The 22,307-nt window shown below is 35.1% G+C and overlaps 1 protein-coding gene across 3 annotated transcripts in view; it reads right to left on the bottom strand.

Moving 5' to 3' along the window:
• ARK2N (arkadia (RNF111) N-terminal like PKA signaling regulator 2N) overlaps positions 1-22,307 on the bottom strand; it is an 85,856-nt gene that overhangs the window by 24,510 nt on the left and 39,039 nt on the right. For 2 of the 3 annotated variants that reach the window (XM_060613747.3, XM_060613748.3), the window contains exon 3: positions 805-987. The exons of the other annotated variant lie outside the window; for it this stretch is intronic. In XM_060613747.3, the coding sequence (XP_060469730.1) occupies positions 805-987 (183 nt within the window). The remainder of the gene's footprint in view (positions 1-804; positions 988-22,307) is intronic. 3 annotated transcript variants of the gene reach the window in all.

The following is a 22,307-nucleotide window of genomic DNA, read 5'->3' as shown; positions in this document are numbered from 1 at the left end:
GCACTAAAGAAAATACACACTACAAAAGTAGTCTCTCCATCCCCTCACCCTCTTTTCTCAAACTTAAGAACTAGTGCTTTAAGAAAAAGGTTTAAATGAGAAAGAATGCTGAAAAAGTACTGAGGAACACACTGCAGGACAGTTGGAGTTGGAGGGAAGGTTTTTAAAAGTAATGCAATGGTTTTTTTTAGTGAATAAATATCACTCTTCAGAATTATTATAGAGCCCAGATAAATTATGCAAGACAGGGATAGAGATTTTCCTGAGATACGAGAAGCAGAAACTGAAAGAAAAGGGTTGGAAAAGACAAACATGAGAACTACTGGAGAGGAATGGACAGGGACACTGGCACCCCTAGAAGCAGAAGAAACAGTGCAGCCCTTCTTAGGAACAGCCCCAGGGGGCAGGTGTAATCAGATCCCCCCCCCCCACACTGCAAGGTTGCTATACAGATTAAGTGAGGGAAACCCCTGGAGAAGGGGAGGGTGGGAGAGTATTAAGGTCATATGAGTAGTTTTTAATGTATGTTAAGCATTTTTAACCCAAGAAATAGGTATACTGAAATCTACCTGTGCCTACAATTAATTCTCATTTTTGCTTCCTTCATATTAGGAAAGATGAATGACAGACACGCTACCCACATCTCCTCTTCAGTTGTAAAGGGCACCCTGGATAGTCACAATCATCGAAAGCCAGATGTGTCTAGTTGGCCTGCTCTCCTCGGCAAGGTCCACTACAAGGAAAACAGCTGCCAGGACACATGCACGTACACCGTTAGAGAAGGGGGAGGGGAGGGAGACCAACCTGCCTCCGCATTCAGCTCCTCTAGAAGCCCGCTGGTCCTCCAGGTAGCTCCTGTGTCCTGGCCTCCTACAGAATTACTGTGCTCTTGAACTACCGCAGCCGCCAATAAATTGTCCACATTTACCACTTCTGGGTCAGAGCTGGTGTCAGACATATCATAATGAGCTACAACTGGAGGTCCATCTAGGGAGGAAAGAAAATGTATACTTGTATCTAACTTGTGGGGTGAAAAATACTTCTGCAACTAAGAGCCCTCTAAATGCCAGTTGCCTTTATCTTATTACTCTACCTGGTCAGAAAAGCTGCACTTTATACATCTAATATTTTGTACATGATGTGAAAGTGGAAAAGATAACCCAAGCTTATAAGATGAGGGACACATTTGAAAAGGAGAAAAGGAGTGTTATTATGAAGAACAGAAGACAAGACTGTACTGAACAAAGTTACACTGAATTCTCGTCACATTCCTATAGAGCAAAAGACTATGAAAAAGGAGAAGACTCCACAGAGAAAATAAAACTGATTTTTTAAGGAAAAAAACTGATGCAAACTATTAAAAGTCAATTTATAGTTTTTCAGAGAATGAATCTAGTTCTTTCTCTTAGTAGCTAATACTTAAAAAGTCACTGTTAGATTCAAAGAAGAAAGTCAAATACATATTTTTCTATTCTAAAGAAATAAGGTTAACATTAGGAGCTCTACTTGACTATATCCAATAAAGCCCTTTAAAAATACCAGGGATCAGGGCACCTGGGTGGCTTGGTCGGTTAAGCACCCGACTCTTGGTTTCGACTCAGGTCATAATCTCACGGTTCATGGGATCTCATGGGATCAAGCCCCACATCGGGCTCCACGCTGAGCAGGAGTCTGCTTGGGATTCTCTCGCCCTCTCTCTCTGCCCCTCTCCCACTTGTGCTCGCTCTCTCTCAAAATAAACTTTAAAAAATAAAAATATCAGGGGTGTTATGCATTTCATAACAAAAAGACAATCCTCTTTTCTACAAAAAGAAACACTTTCTCTACAAAAAGAAAACTTTTTCTACAAAAAGACAATACTCACAAAATCCACCTTCAGGATTTTGCTTGGGATGTCTTGTTAGGAATATCTAAATTTTCTTTTCCCTGAGAAAGACAACCAGCTCACATTCCAAGGCAACGATACGCAACCTTATGGGTTATTTTAGAGGAAGATATTAAAGTTCTGACTGGAAAAAAAAAAAAAAAAAAAAGATCCCTTCTACCTCCAAATCACCCTAACTAGCCGAAAAAGGCAGCTGACTTCCAAAGAAATTAAACCGCAGTGATTCATGCTAAAATAACTCAATAATCATGCTTGTAGAATAGATACATGCTTTAAATGCTAATGCTACCCTTTTCTCATAGCAAAAAACAAAAATAGAGTTTTCATTCAATTATGAAATACATCCCTTACTACCATCTTCATTTTAGAATAAAGCAGAAATAAAGGAATGCAGTTTCTCTCCCCAACAGCTATTTATAAAGTGCAGGCAAATTATTTATTTCCATAAAGATTTTTTAATATCAAGACTGTTTTACATTCAACACACCTATTTTATGAAACTCTGGACTATGAAGGAATACATATGCCAATGACTCATTAAAATAGAACACAATGAAAGATTAGTTTTAATACAAGCATCCATTGTGTGAATTGTGACTGAACAAAACATGAAACACATCTGGGATATTTATCCCTTAAAGCAAAGGTCCCAAACCAAAAGTTTATGTAGCAACATTTTTAAAATAAAAATGACCAAATAAAAGCAAACGAGTTGTTAAGTGCCACTGTATAAGAACAGACATGTCACAATATGAAATTCTGACGATCATTACAATTTCAGTTGACTACTTAAAGATAATTTTCAATTCCCCCAAAAGGGTAAATCAAGTTCAGAAAATTCGATAGTGTAGCCTCAGTATCAGTTGGTAATGGATTTTAGCTCAAATAGCAAAAAATTAGTTCATGTTTGACGTTTTTCTTTTCTAAAAAAGAAAAGAAAGCTCTATTATTTATGGAGTTCTCGTCAGAGTTCAAAATGATTATTATGGAATCAAGATACTGTGTGATGTCCAAATACTTGGGTGCAGAAGATATGAGGGTCAAGTACAATATTGACTATTTGACCAAATGTTCTATTTAAAAGGGCTTTAGTTAAGTGTTGTTTTGCAAAAAATTAAAGATTTATTTTAAAATTTACACCACTAGTACCATTCACCACCTCTTGCTCTCACATCCCTCCCCCCTACAACCACCAAATTGAGGCATCAGGTCAACAGTCAAGTCAAAATTGTACCACTCCTACATGTAGAATCATGCAAAGAGTAGAGTTGTATATGTACATGCAGAGTTAACATCACCTACCCATGGAAATAACTTGTCTGAAAGTCTTCATCAGTAGGAAATACAAGCATAAACTTGTTATCTGGCTTCATTCTTGTATCTTCCATATTTCCAAACAGCACACCTTATAGCTTAGCTTAAATTTAGTATTCATCATAAACAAAGACAGTGATATTTTCATATTTTAATTATACTTAAAAGTTAACTTATTATCAGTGTCATTTCTCATTTCCAGTCTATCCAAAACAATGACAAGTCAATACTATACAAACTTTAATAAAGGAATGGATGCCTTTCCATCTTTCTTCCAACTTGAAACCAAAATTAAGGATCTTATGTTCCAAGGTCATGTTACACTTATCATTAGCAAACCAGGATGAAATAAAGTAGGTTTAAAGCACTCAGCATTAGGGTTTGAACTTTAAACCACTAAGTAAATACGAGCTACCTGATGGTGATAATTTGTGATATTCTTTTAAAAGTGATTCTTGCTGCACAGCAGAAGTAAGACACAGGTAAGATCCTGTAGTAATTGTATCTGTCTTTTAAAAGAAAGAAAGGAAAAAAAAGCTACGGAGGAGGAGCTGGGAAAATTCAGCACATTAATAAGAGAAGCAGCAACTATTCTTCCAATTTGACTCTAACAATTCATTACAGGATGGACTAAACATGGAGATACTGTCCTCTCTCCCACTTGATTTTTCTCTATACTGTGAGAACAAATGCACTGCTACTAAGATTACTTTGGCTTTCAAAAGCATCAAAATAGTCACTTCAAGTAAAGTTACACATGGAAACATTTCCAATTTAAAAATTAATCATTAATGTAAGCACATTCCATGTTACATTTAAGGATTAGCCAAACTACACATTCTCCCATCTGCTAAACTTGATGTCTGTCACAATCTTAAAACATAAATTTATAATAATGACTTCCTAGTTTTTCTACAATCCTTAATAGCATATCTCTATAAAGGTAAATGTTAACACAATTAGTTAATAACTAACTGGCCTGTGGTTAATCAAAGTGCTGTCTCTCCTCCTGATTGCAAGATTTTGAAAATTTTGCTGCTCATTACAATTACAAGGCAAAAAATTAAAAGTCAAGCAATCCACTGACTTAAGAACATCAATTCATCCATTTTATGCTAGAAATAGGTTTGTACCCTCTCAATTACATCCTAGCCTACACACAGGTTCTAACTTTTCAAATAATAAAATACAGATGTATCTGTGTCATCACACATTTCTGACATAGTGAAGTTTACTCTTTTATGGTTAGCCTTCTCTACTACTGTCATCAAGTGTTTAATTTTATGAATTAGTTTTCTTTCAACCTATTATTTTCTTCTTTAAAAAATGTTCTTTAAATCTCACTGAGAGAATGTGAAACAAAACAAAAAAAGCAAAACAAAACCAACATCCTTTACTGCATTTATCCCTGACAAACCCCTTTTAGAATTTCACTACCAAAAGCACACAATTTTTAAAAATGATGTAAGGTAATACATAATTTACCACTCTTGTTTTACAGATGAGAGATCTGAGTCCTAATTAGGTGGAACCAGAAATGAATTACATGACAGTTGTGCAGTGTTGAGAGAACTGGAAATATACAAGACGGAACAGCATAGGAAGTACGTACAGATTTTTGGCAGCCAACATACAGGTCGAAGTCCTGCCTACTACTACTTAGCTCTAGGACTCATTTCTTCACAGAGTTATGGCAAGAGTTAAAGATGACATACCAGCAGAATACTGGACCACTGTCCCATCTTTCCACTATAATTAGCACCTGCCCTATTTTATTTGTTTGCTTATCTTTTTACATGTAAATTCTACTCTACAGGGCCTGCATGCAAGAAGCTTTGAGAAAAGGGGCACCTGGGTGGCTTAGTCAGTCATGTGTCTGAATCTTGATTTTAGCTCCGGTCATGATCTCATGGTTCATGAGATCGAGCCCCACGCTGGGCTCTGTGCTGACAGGGCAAAGCCTGCTTGGGATTCTCTCTCTCTGCCCCTCCTCCTTCTTTCTATCAAAATAAACAAACTTTATTTAAAAAAAAAAAAAAAAAGCAGGAGCAGCTATGAGAAAACATCCCTGACTGGGTTGGTGCCTCACACTGGTCATAGATTAACCCCACTTATTAAGCAAATGCTTTCCTGGGATTACTGAGATCTTCACAAATGGGCTTTTGTATGTTTCTTTTTGTTTGAAGTGTAATGTCAGCTTGGGTGTGTTCATATAAAAGTGTTTCATACCCAGAGATCATTTTTGGATTATTTCATATTTTGCACCATCCTAGCCTACAGAGCCTCCCACTAACACAAGTGTCAGTCTCCCAGTATGAGGTCTAATTAGATCTGAGAGATGGGAATTCTAGTATCTCAGACACCCTAGAAACGCACTCCTCCTTCTCTCTCTCTATTGGTTAAGTCTTGGGCCCAAGGAAAGGTGGGGCAATGGCCCAAGACACACTTTGCCCCTTCAACTCCCATTTCTATAACTATAGTAATATACAACAAAGCTCAGAGAAAATTCCTTCTGTCCTCCCCAGTATAGCCAATCTCCTGAAACCCCTCACTAGGAGAGAAAAAAATCTATCTTGTTACTGCGAAATGATCCCATATAAGCTCTACTGCCACAGTCATTAAAGGGCCTATGCCCAGGGCCATTATCTATCTACAACATCATGAGAAAGGTGGAAATCACACTTGGCCTCAATCCAGATAGTCAGATTCAAAAAAGCTACACCTGAAAGAAGCATTCTTGGGAATTACCTAGCCAAGGGGTCTAAGAAGGGAGAGTATATGTGGCAGTGGGCAAGTGAGAGAATGCAGTGTGGGGGGAATAAGGAATTGAGAGGAAGGACAAACCTGAAGAGCTGCAGGAGGAAATTTGCATTTTGGCAGAACCTACTCAAGAAAAAAGGCGTTTTCATTCCATACCAAAATACTTACCAAGGTGAAAATCTGTATTTGCGAATATAAGAGAAAAAATACTTGAGAATACTTATGCTGTATTTTTATTACTATCAAAAATATATATGTACACATAGAACAATGTGAAAAAATAAAAAGCAGTCATTTTCAAAGCAGCTGTTGAAAAAGACAAATAATTACATCTACCAGAAAAAAACAAAAAGCTACACAGAAAAGCGCCATCTCTAAAAAAAACAGCTTTAAATACCAAAATCTGTGTGTGTCTATTTTCTCCAGAATAATATCAAATGCTATTTCAGTAAAAAGAAAAATGTCTGAGAAAACAGAGCTCAATGGAAATTAAATGCAATATACAATGAAATTTTATGTTTAGGCATTAAGTCATTTTCACTTTTTTAATTAAATTTTTACTAATTTGTTTTTTAAGTAATCTCTACACCCAATGTGGGGCTTGAACTCAATATCAAGAGTCGCATGCTCCACTGAGTGAGCCAGCCAGCCAGGCACCTGGCATTATGTCATTTCCAAAATAAAACTGTTCTTGTACTTTTTTCATTCTACTCATCTCAATTATTAAAATTTTAGACATTATAAAGTTTGCAAGGTGGGAATAAAGTTTTAAGGACTACATCTGTCCTTATATCATACTAGTAAATGACAGGTCATTTTGTTCACCCAGGAAAGGTACCTATGATACTGATTAAGAGTTAATTTTTGAGAGGATCAAAGATGAGGTAAAAGCAAATATTCAAGATTATCAGAGTAGTTAGAAAGTTGATCTCAAGAAAGAAAATTTCATTTTAACATTTCACCACTAACTACAAAGTTGGGAAAATTGGGAGGTTATTCGTAAGATAACTCGGGTCACGTATCTGGATATTCAACAAAGCCTAAAAGTTCGGAAAACAGGGCACCTGAAGAGGTCACCATCTTTCAATTTATCTTCCTATTTCAGAAACAAACTCATGACCTACTGCTTTGAGGATTCAGAGAACAAAACTGAAATATCTGTACCATGTACACAAAGAACACAAAAATTAGATATGATTTTAGCCACATCTCCATCTCTATGATCCCTGTTAAAGATATCTCCATTCCAGCTTTCTGATTATTCCCTGAAGTAGTCTAAACTCTATTTTCCAAATATTCCTCAATTTTTAATAGGATAACTCAGTAGAACATGTAAAGAAAAAGAATCTCAACCTTTTATGTTAACACTGGTATTATTACCTTTTTCAATATAGCAATTACAAAAAAACCTGAAAATCATCTCAAAAACATCATGTAAAATCTATTAATTATTCTGACCACAAACTAATATTGCATAATGGAAAAGCAGGTTTCTTGACTCCCAAACACCTAATGTGAATTAACTGGTAGACAATCACTAATATAACAACCAATGCTATCCTCAATAGAGTAACAAGAAACACTTCTTTTTTGAAACTTTTATTTATCTAGATTAATTGTTACACTTCAAATGCAGTTAGGTAAAATATATAAAAAAAGTGCAATAAAATAAAAATCAGTTATTTAATAACATTCTTTCCAAATCTCAAAGTTGTAAGAGTTTATTACCAAAGAATACACTTCCTCATAGATTATTACTCCTTCATTTTTTAGGATGTCTTCTATTTTATGCTGTAGTAAATTTAATGTAAGATCTACTCAATGCCAGTAATAATAGTTTGTTTTCAATCCCCACCAACCTTCCTAAAATTCAGAGAAATTAAAAACAGAAATAAAAAAAAAAAAAGAAAAATGTAGAAACTCCGAAGTTATTCACGTTGTGTACAATCCATGTATCATACAACTGTTCTGGACAAATTAAAAAAACAAATTTCTTTTCTGTACACTGATTAAGGACATAGATGTCATTTATGGAGAGGATTTTGAGAAGAATTTTTCTTCAAGAACAATTTTTACTGAACAATTTTCATAGTAAAAAAATTTTAAGTTTAATAAATTTGCTCAAATTATTTTGATGCTGTATTTTCTAACATGTGGCATTCCACAAAATCTCTTTCACTGTACTCTCACTGTATCATTTAAATAATTCAAACTGGAGAGAGGGAAATAAATATAAGCTAAACAAAATGTAACAGGTACAATTACTTTAAAAGGTCACCTTCTACGAGACAGCTTGCCTATAATCTGTTATTCTAAACAAATGATGACAGGAAGAAGCCTGTTCACCATCTTACCTACAACTTTCATGTAGCTGTATCATTAGGCAAATTCAGCTATATATTAAAAATGAAAATTATCAGTGATATCAATTTGGGTGCTTTATTTGTTCAACAAAAGGATTCGCTACAGCATTTCTTCCATTAACAAGCAGATTTAATCGTTTAAAATTATTTCATTTCTAATATTCTGACTTGCACACAAATTTTAAGTAATAAGTCTTATGTAAATTGAGATATACCTAGACTCAGAGACCTGGGTCTCTGCTGTTAAATCTACATAACACTGTAGAATGACAAAAGCAATGAAGCAAAATTATTCTTTTACTCAGTCTGCTAGTGAAATAAACAAGAGGTCAAAAACCTTTACATGACAAAAACAAAATCCATAAAGTAACTTTTTTCTCCAATTTTATCACCCCAACTAGGTTTATATGTGGGCAACTCTTACATACATGAATGGATATTATATTAATAAAAATCCCTGTAGACTATTCCATTGTTATCTGTCTCCAACAACTTGTCAAATGTAACAATAAAAAAACACAAAAATTAGTTATTTCAGAAGTGGGCATATGTGCACACGTGCAGACACACACACACAGACCAGACCCCTTGAGATAAGGCTCAATCCTCTGACTTGGTAACAAGAAAAAAGGTTTTTTTCTCTTGGGAGCCCCAAAATGATAGAATCCTTTATTCTAAGTTAAAAAAAAAAACAAAAAACACTTTATACAAGATATTAAATCTTAAGATTTTCATTGTGTTGTGTTCTAAATTGAAATTTTATTTGGGCTTTTATTACACTCATTTTTAATGATGCGCACAAAATATGCATCAATACAAGTAAGACAGTTATCATCTAACAAATGGCTCAAATAACCAGATCGTTCTAATCTGGTTAAATACTCTTAAAATTATTAAAAATCTAATATCCTAAACACTGAGTTAGTACAAACCAGGCAGAAAGTAGTCTGTAGACAGATTATCAGAAAACACATTTATCTTTAATGAGGGGATAATGCCCCCTTTTAAATATCATCACCTAATTTCATGTGTACATATTAGAGAAATGGGATTTTATTCTTAAATAAAAAGTATTTCAACGACATCTAGATTAATGTTTTAGGTTGAAAGAAGTTTCTTCCAGCATTAGCCCTTTATATACTACAAAGAGGTCCAAACAGGATACATTCCTTAACCTTCTTAAAATTCTAGGAAAATTAAAGGAATTCAAAAGAAACAAATTAGGGAAGACCACTAGGCACTTCTCAAACAATACATACACGTACATAAAAATGCCACCACATAATCCATAAGTGATTCCCACTTCTTCATTTTAGTACTTAAACGTACAACAGTCTCCCTTTAACCACGGTTTCACTGCCATGATTTCAGTTACCATCAGTCAACAATGGTCCGGAAACAGATGATCTTCCTCCTGACAAACGGTCAGAAGGTCAAAAGTAGCCTAACACTACATCACAGTGCCTGTATCATTCACCTCACTACTTCTCCTCACATACGCATTTTATCACCTCACATCATCACAAAAAGGGTAAGTGCAGTACAATATTTTGAGACCGCATTCACATAATTTTTATTACGATATATTGTTATAATTGTTGTATTTTATTATTGTTGCTCATCTCTTACTGTGCCTAATTTACAGATTAAACCTTATCATACATATGTTTGTATACGAAAAAACAAACTATTTATAGGGTTCGGTACTATCTGTGGTTTCACGCATCCACTGGGGTCTTGAAACATAACCCCCACAGATGAGGGGGTATAATCTTAGGGATACAGGCTTTGCCTCACTGAAGGAGAATTCAATAATCCAAAACAGCAGTTATGTTTTAAAAGTTCAATACTGGATATTTCTGTAAATATATATAATACAGAAACAACATTTTTTGAAAGAGGAATTTTTAAATTGTGCAATCTGGACAAGGTGTCACCATTTAATGCACAACTCATATAAAAACTTACTGTTTTTCAAAATAATATTTCCTATAACAGCTCACATTTTAATTTTCAAGGCACTGTGAGAAACTAAAAATCAGGATAAAATTTGTAGGTATGTTTCTGCTTCAAAATTATTAAGGTTAAGCACTCCAAACCACAAAATTTCAGATTTTACTTTAGAATAAGTTTTAATATTTGAAACATATTCTACGAATTAAATCAATACATCCTGGTTTCCTTTTTCTACCAAAACCTCTTTCCACTTCTTTACCCAAAATTATGTAGAAAGGTGTCCCAAATTATTAATGTTTAACACCTTCTCAAATATCCTAAATATCATTCTTACCTAGAATATCAATTATTATAACCTATGTTTGAGGAGCGCCTGGGTGGATCAGTTGGTTAAGTGTCTGACTCGAGTTCGGCTCAGGTCATGATCTTGCGGTTCCTGGGTTTGAGCCCTGTGTCAGCGTGTGGAGCCTGCTTGGGATTCTCTGTCTCCTTCCTCTCTCTGGCCCTCCTCCCACACAAAATAAACAAATAAAACCTATGTTTGATAGTTCTAGTCCACTAAAACTTTTTCATTTTTCTCTTAAAGGCAAAAAGTATATCTATAGACTTTTTGCTCAATTATCTAATAACAAAAACTAGAATATATTCGGTCAACACTAGGAATAATTTGTGTTCTTAAAAGATGAATTATTTTCTATTTTAAAAATAAAAAGCATCAGTACATCCTTAATATATCAAATATTAAATCATGAAGCAAAAAAGAAACCTGCTAAGTACTTGAAACAGTTTATACATGCATCAAAAAGTAGTCATGTTAACATGCTGAAATTAACTTTTTAAATTTATTTTTTTAAGTAGGTTCCATGCCCAATGGGGGGTTTGAACTCATAGCTCTGAGATCAAGAGTCACGTGCTCTACCAACTGAGCCAGCCAGGCACCCCTATATTGACATTTTTTATGCCTAAAACTCCATGTCTAGTAAAATCAGTGATCTCAGGAAGAAACTGAAGACAGAACTTCCCTGAAAATATCTCAAATTCAAATAATTACCGCAGATTAGTTAAAATCTAGTCAGTCATCCCAAAACAATGTTCTTCCTGTTGATATAAAACTTAATCTAAAGATAATACTAGCTGAAGTAATTTACAAATGTTGTATTATCATTTCAGAGAAAAATACATCAGTTATAATTAACTCCTATCATAGTTTATGTTGAAAATTCATACTAATGTTATGTAAGAGCTTAGCTGATGTTAAGAAATTTATTGCAAGTTGCACTGGTGTTTCCAAACTTACTCCTATTTGTCAAATATCAAGTTCAGGAAATCTGACCATCATTACACAATTAAGAGACTTCTAGTCTTTTTCATTAATTCCTATATACATTCTTCAAAGAAACCTGAGAACATTAACACGCCTCCCGCAAAGTTAACTCCCAATTCTTACCCATCAGGTTCTAAAACGAAAAAACCAAATCACACAGTTTATTTTTCAATTCAAAACTAGAAAAGGAAAAAAAAAGTTGGCTCGGTCTATTACAGTTAATTTAAAAATTACAAATATTTGGATAAAGAACTAAATAGAAAATATACTAATAATTTTCTAAGTTACTGATAAATTCTTAAAATACTGACCATTTTCTGAGTAAAGTTCCTGATAAATTATTAAAATAAAGGTCTTCATTGTTATATAAACCACCTATCCTTCCTCTTACAAAACAGAATTAGTTTTTCCAACGTTGCAACTTCATTAAGTATTAAAATAATTAATCTGTTTCATATTGAGAAGTTATGAAATTATAAATTTGAAGGGAAAAACCAATAAATTTTTATTGTAAGCAAATCCAGCAGAAAGCAAAATTTGAAACAAAAACAGTATTAGCAAAGTTACATATTCCTACTAAAAAATTTCACCCTAATTTAGTGGCTTCTCACCAACCCAGAAAACATAAAATACCAGTATTTCCCAATCTCAGGCCACACATAAAAACAGCTATCATACTGCAAGACTTTCAATCCTGTGATATTTTCTCCCCTTTGACATACTCTGTGGGCCCTTTAACATGCCAAAGGGCCATTTATTTTCAGTCTGGGGATTAAAAACAAAATTAAATTGGTAGTACATTAGCTAATACAGTTAGTCACCAGTAACTTAAAAACCCATTTAATACATACGCTTAACAGAGTGACCATTTCATCTATTTCCTCTAGAGGTACTCTTTACATCAAGGTACCAGACAATTTCACTGAATGATGTCTGTCAGGTTTACTGCCTCAGGCAGTGAGCTTTAAGTTAATGCTCAAGATAAAAATTCATCTATGTAGCAATGAAAAGTCCTCATGCAAGCAATCAAACTCTGTTCTTATCTGCTTTCTCTACAATATCTTGCATAGTAGGTACAGAGTATATATATCCTCAAAAATTAATTCATTCTTCCTACATACAAATGTTACTGAAAGTTGTAATTCATTAAAGACTAGCAACAAATGCATTCATTAAATGACATACGGAAGAATGACATAAAAATGTTCATGCAGTGCATTCATCATTTATGATCTTCAGAGTGGGATTAATTACATGATTCCCTCCTTTGGAATCAGAAGAGAGTCAACAATGTTTGGGGAGAATAAATGTTAAGAGATTCTCAAAGAATTCACTACTTACCTATCTGGATTCACTAACATTCCCTATCTTATATCTTATTTATGTTTTTGGCATGAAAAAAGCATAAAGATGAGGATCACTCCTATTATCGTATAAATGTGGTTCTATGTTCCAACCATATGTAATGAAACACAAGCTAAAATTATCCAACTCTGCTGTTTTGAATATCTATTTTTTTTTAAAGGAACTGTTTACTATTGTACTTTTTAAAACACCATCAAAAGAAACTTACAATAGCCAAAAGCATATTCCTTCTTACACAATCCAAAAAGCAGATAGTTAACACAATTGATTTCTGTGATAGATTCAAAGCTTGTTCTGTAATATTCCCATTTTTGGTCAAGTTAACTGGAAAATGTTATGTCTTTGGGAATTCTACTGTACTGTCAGCATTTCAACAAGTTGCACAAGAACCAAAGGGCTGCTGTGATAGTTCTTGGAAATCAGGCATCTGCATGGCCCAGACTGGGTGAGAAGGGTAATTCTTTGGATGACTAGTTGCATTTTAAGTTCCCTGGGTTCGACAGCTGCTTGTTCTCTTCACCAGTGTCAAGGTGAGTTAGCTCTTCCATCCACACGCAAAATTTCTCCTCTGTCTGCCTCTGCATCTTGGAAAAACAGCCCATGGTCTCTTCTAGGACGCTGCCTATGCAATTCCTATCATACACAGCATCCCTGTCAAATAATCCTGGAATTTCCCTGGGCGCTCCTTCAGTTCCCCCATTATGACTGAAGTCAGCTTTAAAGACATTGAGGCCATTTGATAAAACATCATTAATTCAGAAAATGTATTTTTATTAAGACAAGCTTATTCAGGAAAATGACTTGAGCATTACTAAGAAGAGCCATAAAAGCACTGATAAGCAGCACTTAAGTTAACTAAAGTAAAGTAATTCTGAGAAAAATTAAGTAACACTACCATTTTTCACAGCTTCAATATTATTTGCCCAGTAAAACTTGTATTCTGTTACTATACAACTAATCATTAATCTGTAACAGTGGTTTTCAACCTTTGCTGCACATAAAAACCTGTAGTGGTTTAACAAATACCAAAACCTAGGGCTCCCAGGCATTGAAGGTTTGTTTTATTTTGTTTTAAGCTCTCCATGTGATTTTATTGTGTACAACCTCAGTTGAGAACCACTGTATCCTTGAGTATTTGCGCGGTCTAGACTTCAAAATTCTGAAAGCTATTTTCACAGCTGACCCCTAATAAATCAGTATACAATTAATTCTCAACTGACTGATTCTTATCAAATGTTCCTACATGATGTTAAAAAATATTCCTTATAGAAAACCATGCAAAGGATATACACAATCCATGTATATACCTCTGGGTCAGCTTTGTTACAAACCCTGGTCTATGCAAGGTGCTAAATTTATGCCTTTAAAAAACAAAACAACAACAAAAAAAAGGTTCTGTGTTTAAGTTTAGGATATGCTACAAATCATATCCTCCCCCTCTTAAAAACACATTAATGTCTCTGAGTTGTACTGCAGTAAAGAAACCTGTTTCCACATGGTCCAGCACTTTTCCAAATGTGTGAAGAGTCTACAGCTATTAATATCCAGTAAGAAGTCATTTCATGGTATTCCAGTTTAGGATATGCAGTTTTACATAGTTTTATCCTTGAACTAAGTAAGGTTATCTTTGGTCTGGACTGGATCCCATAGAATTTGGGTTCCCAATAAAACTAATTATGCTGATGGGGCGCCCGGGTGGCTCAGTTGGTCGGGCATCTGACTTCGGCTCAGGTCATGATCTCACAGTCCATGAGTTCCAGCCCCACGTCAAGTTCTGTGCTGACAGCTCAGAGCCTGAAGCCTGCTTCGAATTCTGTGTGTCTCTCTCTCTCTCCCCTTCCCCCCTCACACTCTGTCTCTGAAAAATGAATAAACCTTAAAAAAAAAAAATTAAAACTAATTATGCTGAACTCTTCATTTCTTTAGGGAGCTACTAAAAATGTTACCTCTTCAAAAAATAAGTAAATAAAAAAATGTTACCTCTTCAGACCACTCGTGACTACTGTACTATCTAAAATAGCTTTTTGACCCCATTCCTAGTCAATCTTTAACTCTTATATCCTGCTTTATTATTTGTAGTGTATATTCTGACAGCATATGATGAACTCACTTATTATCTGCTCAAAAAAGATGAAGTTTCATGAGAGCAGAGACTTTTCATTCACTACTGCACTCACATGCTGCAAAGCAGGTGCTCATATATTTGCTGAATAAATGAATGATGGAATCAATCAACCTTGGCCTTATACCATCTACTTATAGCAAGAAGTCTTACAAAGAACAGCCCTATGAAATGCTCTATAGTATTTACTCCAGGGTGTTTCTGAAAATATGGTTCACTTTATGTCATAGTGGCTTTTTATGAAGATGCAAAAGAAAAATTTCCCAGGTCTCAGTATCAAGAATAACAGTGTTTCTCCTAGAAAATGAGAACTATTTAATCAGCTTTGCCACCTCTTCACAATGCCTAAAAGGCTATGGGAAAATTTCTGGCCCATACTTAGCAAATAAAAACCTCATGTAGTTTATTATTCTCTAAGTTCATATTATTCCTTTTCCCCTGACTACTCCATCCCTTGTCCTCACGTTTTAAAAAAATCTTGTTTACACAAAAACATCTTCAAGAGGAACATACCTTTCCCCAAAATTTGTATTTGGCTTATGGAAACACTAAATGGAATTTATTTCATTTTTTTTTAAACGTTTATTTATTTTTGAGACAGAGAGAGACAGAGCATGAACAGGGGAGGGGCAGAGAGAGAGGGAGACACAGAATCTGAAACAGGCTCCAGGCTCTGAGCGGTCAGCACAGAGCCCGACGCAGGGCTCGAACTCACAGACCGTGAGATCATGACCTGAGCCGAAGTCAGACGCTTAACCGACCAAGCCACCCAGGTGCCCCTAACTGGAATTTAAAGAATATGAAACTTTCTTTAAGCAGTTTATCCATTATAAATGCTGGGGGAGTTTAAATATATAGGACAGGAAATTAAGATGGCTACTTGGATCTGTTTCAGATTCTGGCACTTAGTTTTCAACAAACACTGAAAAATGGGTATTTAAAAGCTAAATTCAGAACATGGTGTAAGATTGCTTATGCTAGGGACAGTGACATAAGTTGTGGCCTTGTAGAGATGACTATCAGCAATAAACACTGGTAAATAAGACATTTTAAAGTCTTAAAATCAAGGACCAATTAATTATACATTTGTCAAGACCCACAGAATGTACAACACCAAGAGTGAACCCTGATGTAACTATGGACTCTAAGTGATAATGATGTCAATGTAGGTTCATCACTACCTCTGGCAGGGGATGCTGAAAAGGAGGAGTCTGTACGTATGTGGGGGCAGGGAATATATGGTAAATCTCTGTACCTTCTTAGTTTTACTGTCAACCTAAAACTGCTCTAAAAAATAAAGTCTATTTAAAAAAAAACAGGGACCATATTATAACTTTAAACACACGTATGTCCTTTTATTAATACTAAGATATATCCTATTTTGAGAAAAAGACTTACTGAAAGCAAAGCTTATGCTTTTGTATATACAAAGTTAATATAGGCACTCAACTTTAAGGAGTTAGGAAAAGCAGGTGGAAAATAATACCTTAGTGCTTTAACATGAGATTACCAAAGGATACCCACCAGTAAGACTTCAAAGCTGCCAAATTTAAGATCACATTATCCAAACACTGTACCGAGAAACAATGCATGCTTTTAAAACAATCACTTAAATGGAATAAAAGAAAAAAGTGCTTATACTTGTTAAATTAATACAGAACTGTGCTATAGATTTTATAACTAATAGGATTTTTAAAAACTAGAGTCCACTGTTCAGAACTTGATACCCATTAACAATAACGCAACTCAATTGAGACAGATAACCAGTTTCACAATAACTTTTAACTATGTAGGAGACTTAACATCACCACTTAACTGAGTAGCTCTCAGCCCTGGCTGTTCACTGTAATCATCTAGGGAGCTTTAAAAATGCAAGATCTCAGGGCACCTGGGTGGCTCAGTTGGTTGAGCATCCAACTCTTGATTTCAGCTCAGGTCAGGATCCCAGGATTGTGGGATCGACCCCCATGTCGGGCTCCATTCTGAGCATGGAGCCTGCTTAGGAGTCTTTTTCTCTCTCTCCCTCTGCCCCTCTCCCCAGTGCTTGCTCGCTCGTGTGCTCAAATTTAAAAAAAAAAAAAAAAAAAAAAAATGCAGGGCACCTGAGTGGTTCAGTCAGTTAAGTGTCTGACTTTGGCTCAGGGCATGATCTCAGGGTTCATGAATTCAAGCCCTGCATCAGGCTCTGTGCTGACAGCTCGGAGCCTGGAACCTGCTTTAGATTCTGTGTCTCCCTCGCTCATGTGCTCTCTCTCTCTCTCTCTCTCAAAAGAAAATAAACATTAAAAAAAAATTGTTTTTAATGTGCTATCACATATATACATAAAATCTAAAATAACCAAACTCATGAAGTAGATTGTGGCTGAATAGGGAGATGGGTGAAGGTGATCAAAGGGTATAAACTTCCAATTAGAAGATGAATAAATTCTGAGGATGTAAAGTACAGCATGGTGACCACAGTTAACAATGCTGTATTGTATATTTGAAAGTTGCTAAGACAGCAGATCTTAAAAGTTCTCAACATACATATTATAACTACGTGAAATAACAGAAGTGTTAACTAAGCTTACTGTACTAATTATTTTGCAATTTATACATACACCAAAGCATCACATTCTACATCTTAAACTTACATGATGTTGTATGTCAACTGTATCTCAAAAAAGCTGGGGAAAAATGCTGATGCCTTGGGTAAGACCCAGAGATTCTGATTTAATTGGTCTGGAGTGGGGCCTGGGCATCATTAGTTTTAAATGCTCCCAAGTGAGTCTAACATATTGTTAGGTTGAAAACTGCATGGATTTTACCTGCACTGATTGCATTTACTAAGCTGAAAATAGGCAGTTTTCACCTGATTGCTACATCTCGGTATTTTGTTATCAGTGTATTTACTGAGTGTCCAAAATAGCTACCAAAATACAGTAAGATTACAAGAGGCTTAAAATGGGAAAGTGGGGCTTTTACCCACTTAATATGCAATCTAGGAAAAAGGTTATGGGACTGCTTATGTGGGTTTGGGGTCATCTCCGTGAATTCCCAATGCTTAAATCAATATAAACAATTTTCCAAGTAATTCAATCCCCAGTAGGCTAAGAACCCTCACAAATCAACAAGAAAAACAAATGTGGCAGGAGGAAAAGGTGCAAAGAACATGAACAGAACGTCTGCTGAAATAACAAATGACCAAACAGAATTTTTCAGCCTCACTAGTGATCAAAGAAATGCAAATTAACACTAAGATACAATTCTTTCATCAAATCAGCAAGACTTTTTAAAATATATTCAACAGAAAGAATATAATGCAACGAATACACAAACTCCTGAACGCAATAAACAATATATTTTAAAAAGCAGTTTGGCAATTATGTGTCAAGAGCCTTTAAGTATTCATACCCTTCCCTAATAGCAAAATAAAAACAGCCCAAAGGACCAATACTGGGGAATTTATTTTATGGTTAGCTAAATAATTCAAAATCCATACATTGTAGGGAGAATATTATATTTTGTTAAAAAGTTCAAAACCCAACTTTAAGAGAGAAAGGAAGATGGACATATACATATTGTGATAGTTTTGTTACATATTATGGGAAGGCAACATACTCAAATGTTAACAAAAGTAGAATTGTGACTTTAATCTTCTACTTCACATTTTTTCTATTTTCAAAATTTTCTACAAGGCATTTACTACTTAAAAAAAAAAAATTCTTTTTCATTTCCAAGCATGAGTTAATTGATCAAGCCTAAGTCTAAGTCTTTACCTCAGAAAAACTGTGAGCTAAGATGATAGTGTATCATGATGCATTTCAGTGCATAAATGTGTATGGTGAATAAGGGGTACTGAGATCCTGGCTTCACTGGGGCTGAGCCTGGCCACATGGACTGAGAATTCAGGTGATCTTAGCCAGTTGTCCTCAACAGCCCTCCTCCTCCCCCGACATTCTCCAAAATAGATCAATTAGATTTTCTAAATGCAAACCTGCCAAGACAACTGACCCTTACCTACGAAGGCAGATACTATTTTGGTACCTCAGTCTGAAAAGGCATTTATATGGTAGACTATTAAACCACACAAAAGCAGATCATTATAGCCAAGACAAGATGAAGCCACCCTGAGGTTTAGTCTATGCTAAATATTTATCAAAAATAAGTTACTAGAAAAACTTTTCCTTGCTGTCCACGTACACTGATGGACACAAGTTAGTCTGTTCAGAGAACTAATTTCTTGAACTTAATGAAGTCTGATGTCCATTATTCATATTCACTAAAATCAAAATTCCCTGCAAGAGCATACTTTACAGAACTAGTCTCAACTTAGAGTGATTTTACAGAGAAGTGACATTCTGTCCCATCCCCTTCCCCCATCACCAGAAGAAATAATGCTCTCACCATAAAACTGCAAAGAGTGATCAAGAGTACAAAAAGGTCATCTATAAAGATAAATGAGACATTTGATTAAAAGCCTCAAATACTCAAGACTACCATGAAGCATTTTCACATTAATATTCACTACAAATACTCTATTTTTGCTCATCTCTAAGTTCCTCACATGCAAGAACTGCCCGAATTATCTTGATATGGTATCTACAAACAGATTCTTAAAACAGCAATATGGGGGCGCCTGGGTGGCTCAGTCGGTTAAGCGTCCGACTTCAGCTTAGGTCATGATCTTGCGGTCCGTGAGTTCAAGCCCCGCGTCGGGCTCTGTGCTGACTGCTCAGAGCCTGGAGCCTGTTTCAGATTCTGTGTCTCCCTCTCTCTCTGACCCTCGCCCGTTCATGCTCTGTCTCAAAAATAAATAAATGTTAAAAAAAAAAAAAAAGAAAAAAAAACAGCAATATGTTCTCAAAGACTTCAAGGAGAGAATGACTTAGTGTGGATGCTACGCTGCCTGTCAGTTAACTAAAAACCAAAAATCCTCATAAACCTCTGTTTCCAAATATCAAACTCAATTACTAAGCATGATCAGACACTGTACAAGTCTGCATCGTTATCTTTACTCTTTAAAAGAAAATGCATTAATTGTAAATTATTTGGCATAAGAGAACATTTAGCATAATTCCTTCAATATTTATGCTGCTAACAAAGCTTATAAATGAAGCATTTTCTGAATTACTAAATCAGTTGTACCTTGATGAAAAAGTATAACAAGAATCTCAGTTTCTACTTTTCCTCCGGATTTTCATTCTGTGTAAACAGCTTATTCAAATTTCAAAATCTAAGAGATTCCATCAGGTACATCCAGTTTAAGTTCACCTGAATGTCCATGTTGCTGCCCTCAAGTCAGTTCATAATTTATCCTATCTTTATAATTTATATAACTCTTCAACAACTGCCCTAGCTATAAGGTTGAGTATATCCCCTTCCTGAAGTCATAATGTGACTCAGGAAATTGAGGGGTACATTATTATTACATTACAAATGCACACTGTCACAATTTTTTAGGGGTAGCAATATAGACAGTTGAAATGAACTTCCTAATATTTAAACTTAGGCTGTTCCCTCTTTTGCGCTTTGCATACCCACGTATATGAACAGTACCTCCTGAAACATGTGGTGTGCAGTGTAGGCAGTCATATACAGTGGCCCAGCACCTTACCTACCATTTGATTCTCCGGGATTACCTTAGAAAATTCCACAAACTTTCAAAAGCCACAAACTTACTAAGTGGTGTAAGCAAAAGAAATTAAATCATAGATTCAGATAATTTACTTTGGTGTTTTGGTTTGCATACACTTCAGAATAGACAAGAAACAGACTGGTGTTTTAAAGTTTTACACACTGGTGAAAGTAGTCAATTACCAAGGAAGTTTGGATAATATACACAAAGCATACCTAATCTACATAAGCCAAACAGGGGGAGTGCCCATAAAGACATTTCTCATTCCACTTCCATAACTGGATCTATTGTCAAAGAGAATTCTGTTCACCTGCCTTCTTTTCTCTTTCCATAAGGAGGTAAAATACTGGTGTGGTACCTAAAACTCTGTTCGGTGAGTGAAATTAAGCACTGTATTGAAGATTCATTATGATCTTAATTAATAGATTAAAACACAGGACATGAGAATGCAGGAATAAACAATTTTACAGGTGTTAATCAAGCTTTCTTAAACACCTTATTAAATGTAAAACTGAAATATACCTAGAACCTGCTGGAGAACCACCCCAAAATCTGCTCTTCTCTCATGCTTTCAACTGATGAACTTCAATTAAATCCCCTCCCCAGCAATTTTAACACAGAGAACTACCAAAGGAATTCAACAGATATTAAAACAGTAAGCATTTCTAATTGTTAAAAACTCATATTTAATGTACTATAAGGATGAGACTTTTATTATGAGATGAACACCTATAAAATCATTGTTACTGAGTTTATAGAAGTTTGGTTGGCTATAGGTTTAATTAACCAATATGATTTTTCTTGAAATATTCTTTGTATTATCAGCAATATGCTGTCTTCATGTGTAGAAACAAACATTCCAGAAAACTAAGAGGAAAAAACAATCACCCATAAAATTTTAAAAACCAAAACCTCCCCCTCTTTAATGTAGCAATAAACAATGCTGTCATTATCTATTAAATGCCATGTAGTTTATAAAATGTTCCTAATCATGAGTCTCTTCAATAATGAGAATTCGCCAATTAAGAACCGCTCAGACTTCGTCTTTCTTCCACCTTGAACTCTCAAGACTGCCTTTGTAGTACACAGTACCAAATATGGTAATATGGAGAAAGCAGGTATGTCAAACATGTAATAAATTACAGACGCTTACACCAATAAGAGCTAGAATAAACAGATTTCTGACAAACTTCTTAAAGCTTGGGGGATAAAGGGGGGAATTCTGCAAAAAGCATTCTTTTCAATGCAAGTGACAACTTAGAATAGAAAAATGTGCCACAAGGATAACTATCTTATCATGCGCTGAACTGGAGGGAAACGCCTAAAACTACGGTTTTTGGAGGAACAGTTATTAGAAAACTTTAACGGAAGATAGAACGTGTTATTTCAGACACCATAAGCTCGAGTACAGTGGCTATATAATAAAGCAAGGTGCCTATTCCTGAGGAGGATTTACTTAGTAATAATGCTGATCAGTGAGTATTAAATCTAAGCAGTGCTAAAAAGGCAATGATGGGAGTTCAGGTAATGGGTTACAGAGAAAGGAAATTCCATTACTTAAAAATAATCTTGTCCCTATTATTAACCATTCAAATATTTTT

This window comes from Panthera onca, chromosome D3 (genome assembly GCF_046562875.1).
Source record: "Panthera onca isolate mPanOnc1 chromosome D3, mPanOnc1 haplotype 2, whole genome shotgun sequence".
Taxonomy (NCBI): Eukaryota; Metazoa; Chordata; class Mammalia; order Carnivora; family Felidae; genus Panthera; species Panthera onca.
The sequence above is the reverse complement of the archived record's forward strand: the minus strand, read 5'-3'. Positions and strand labels throughout refer to the sequence as shown.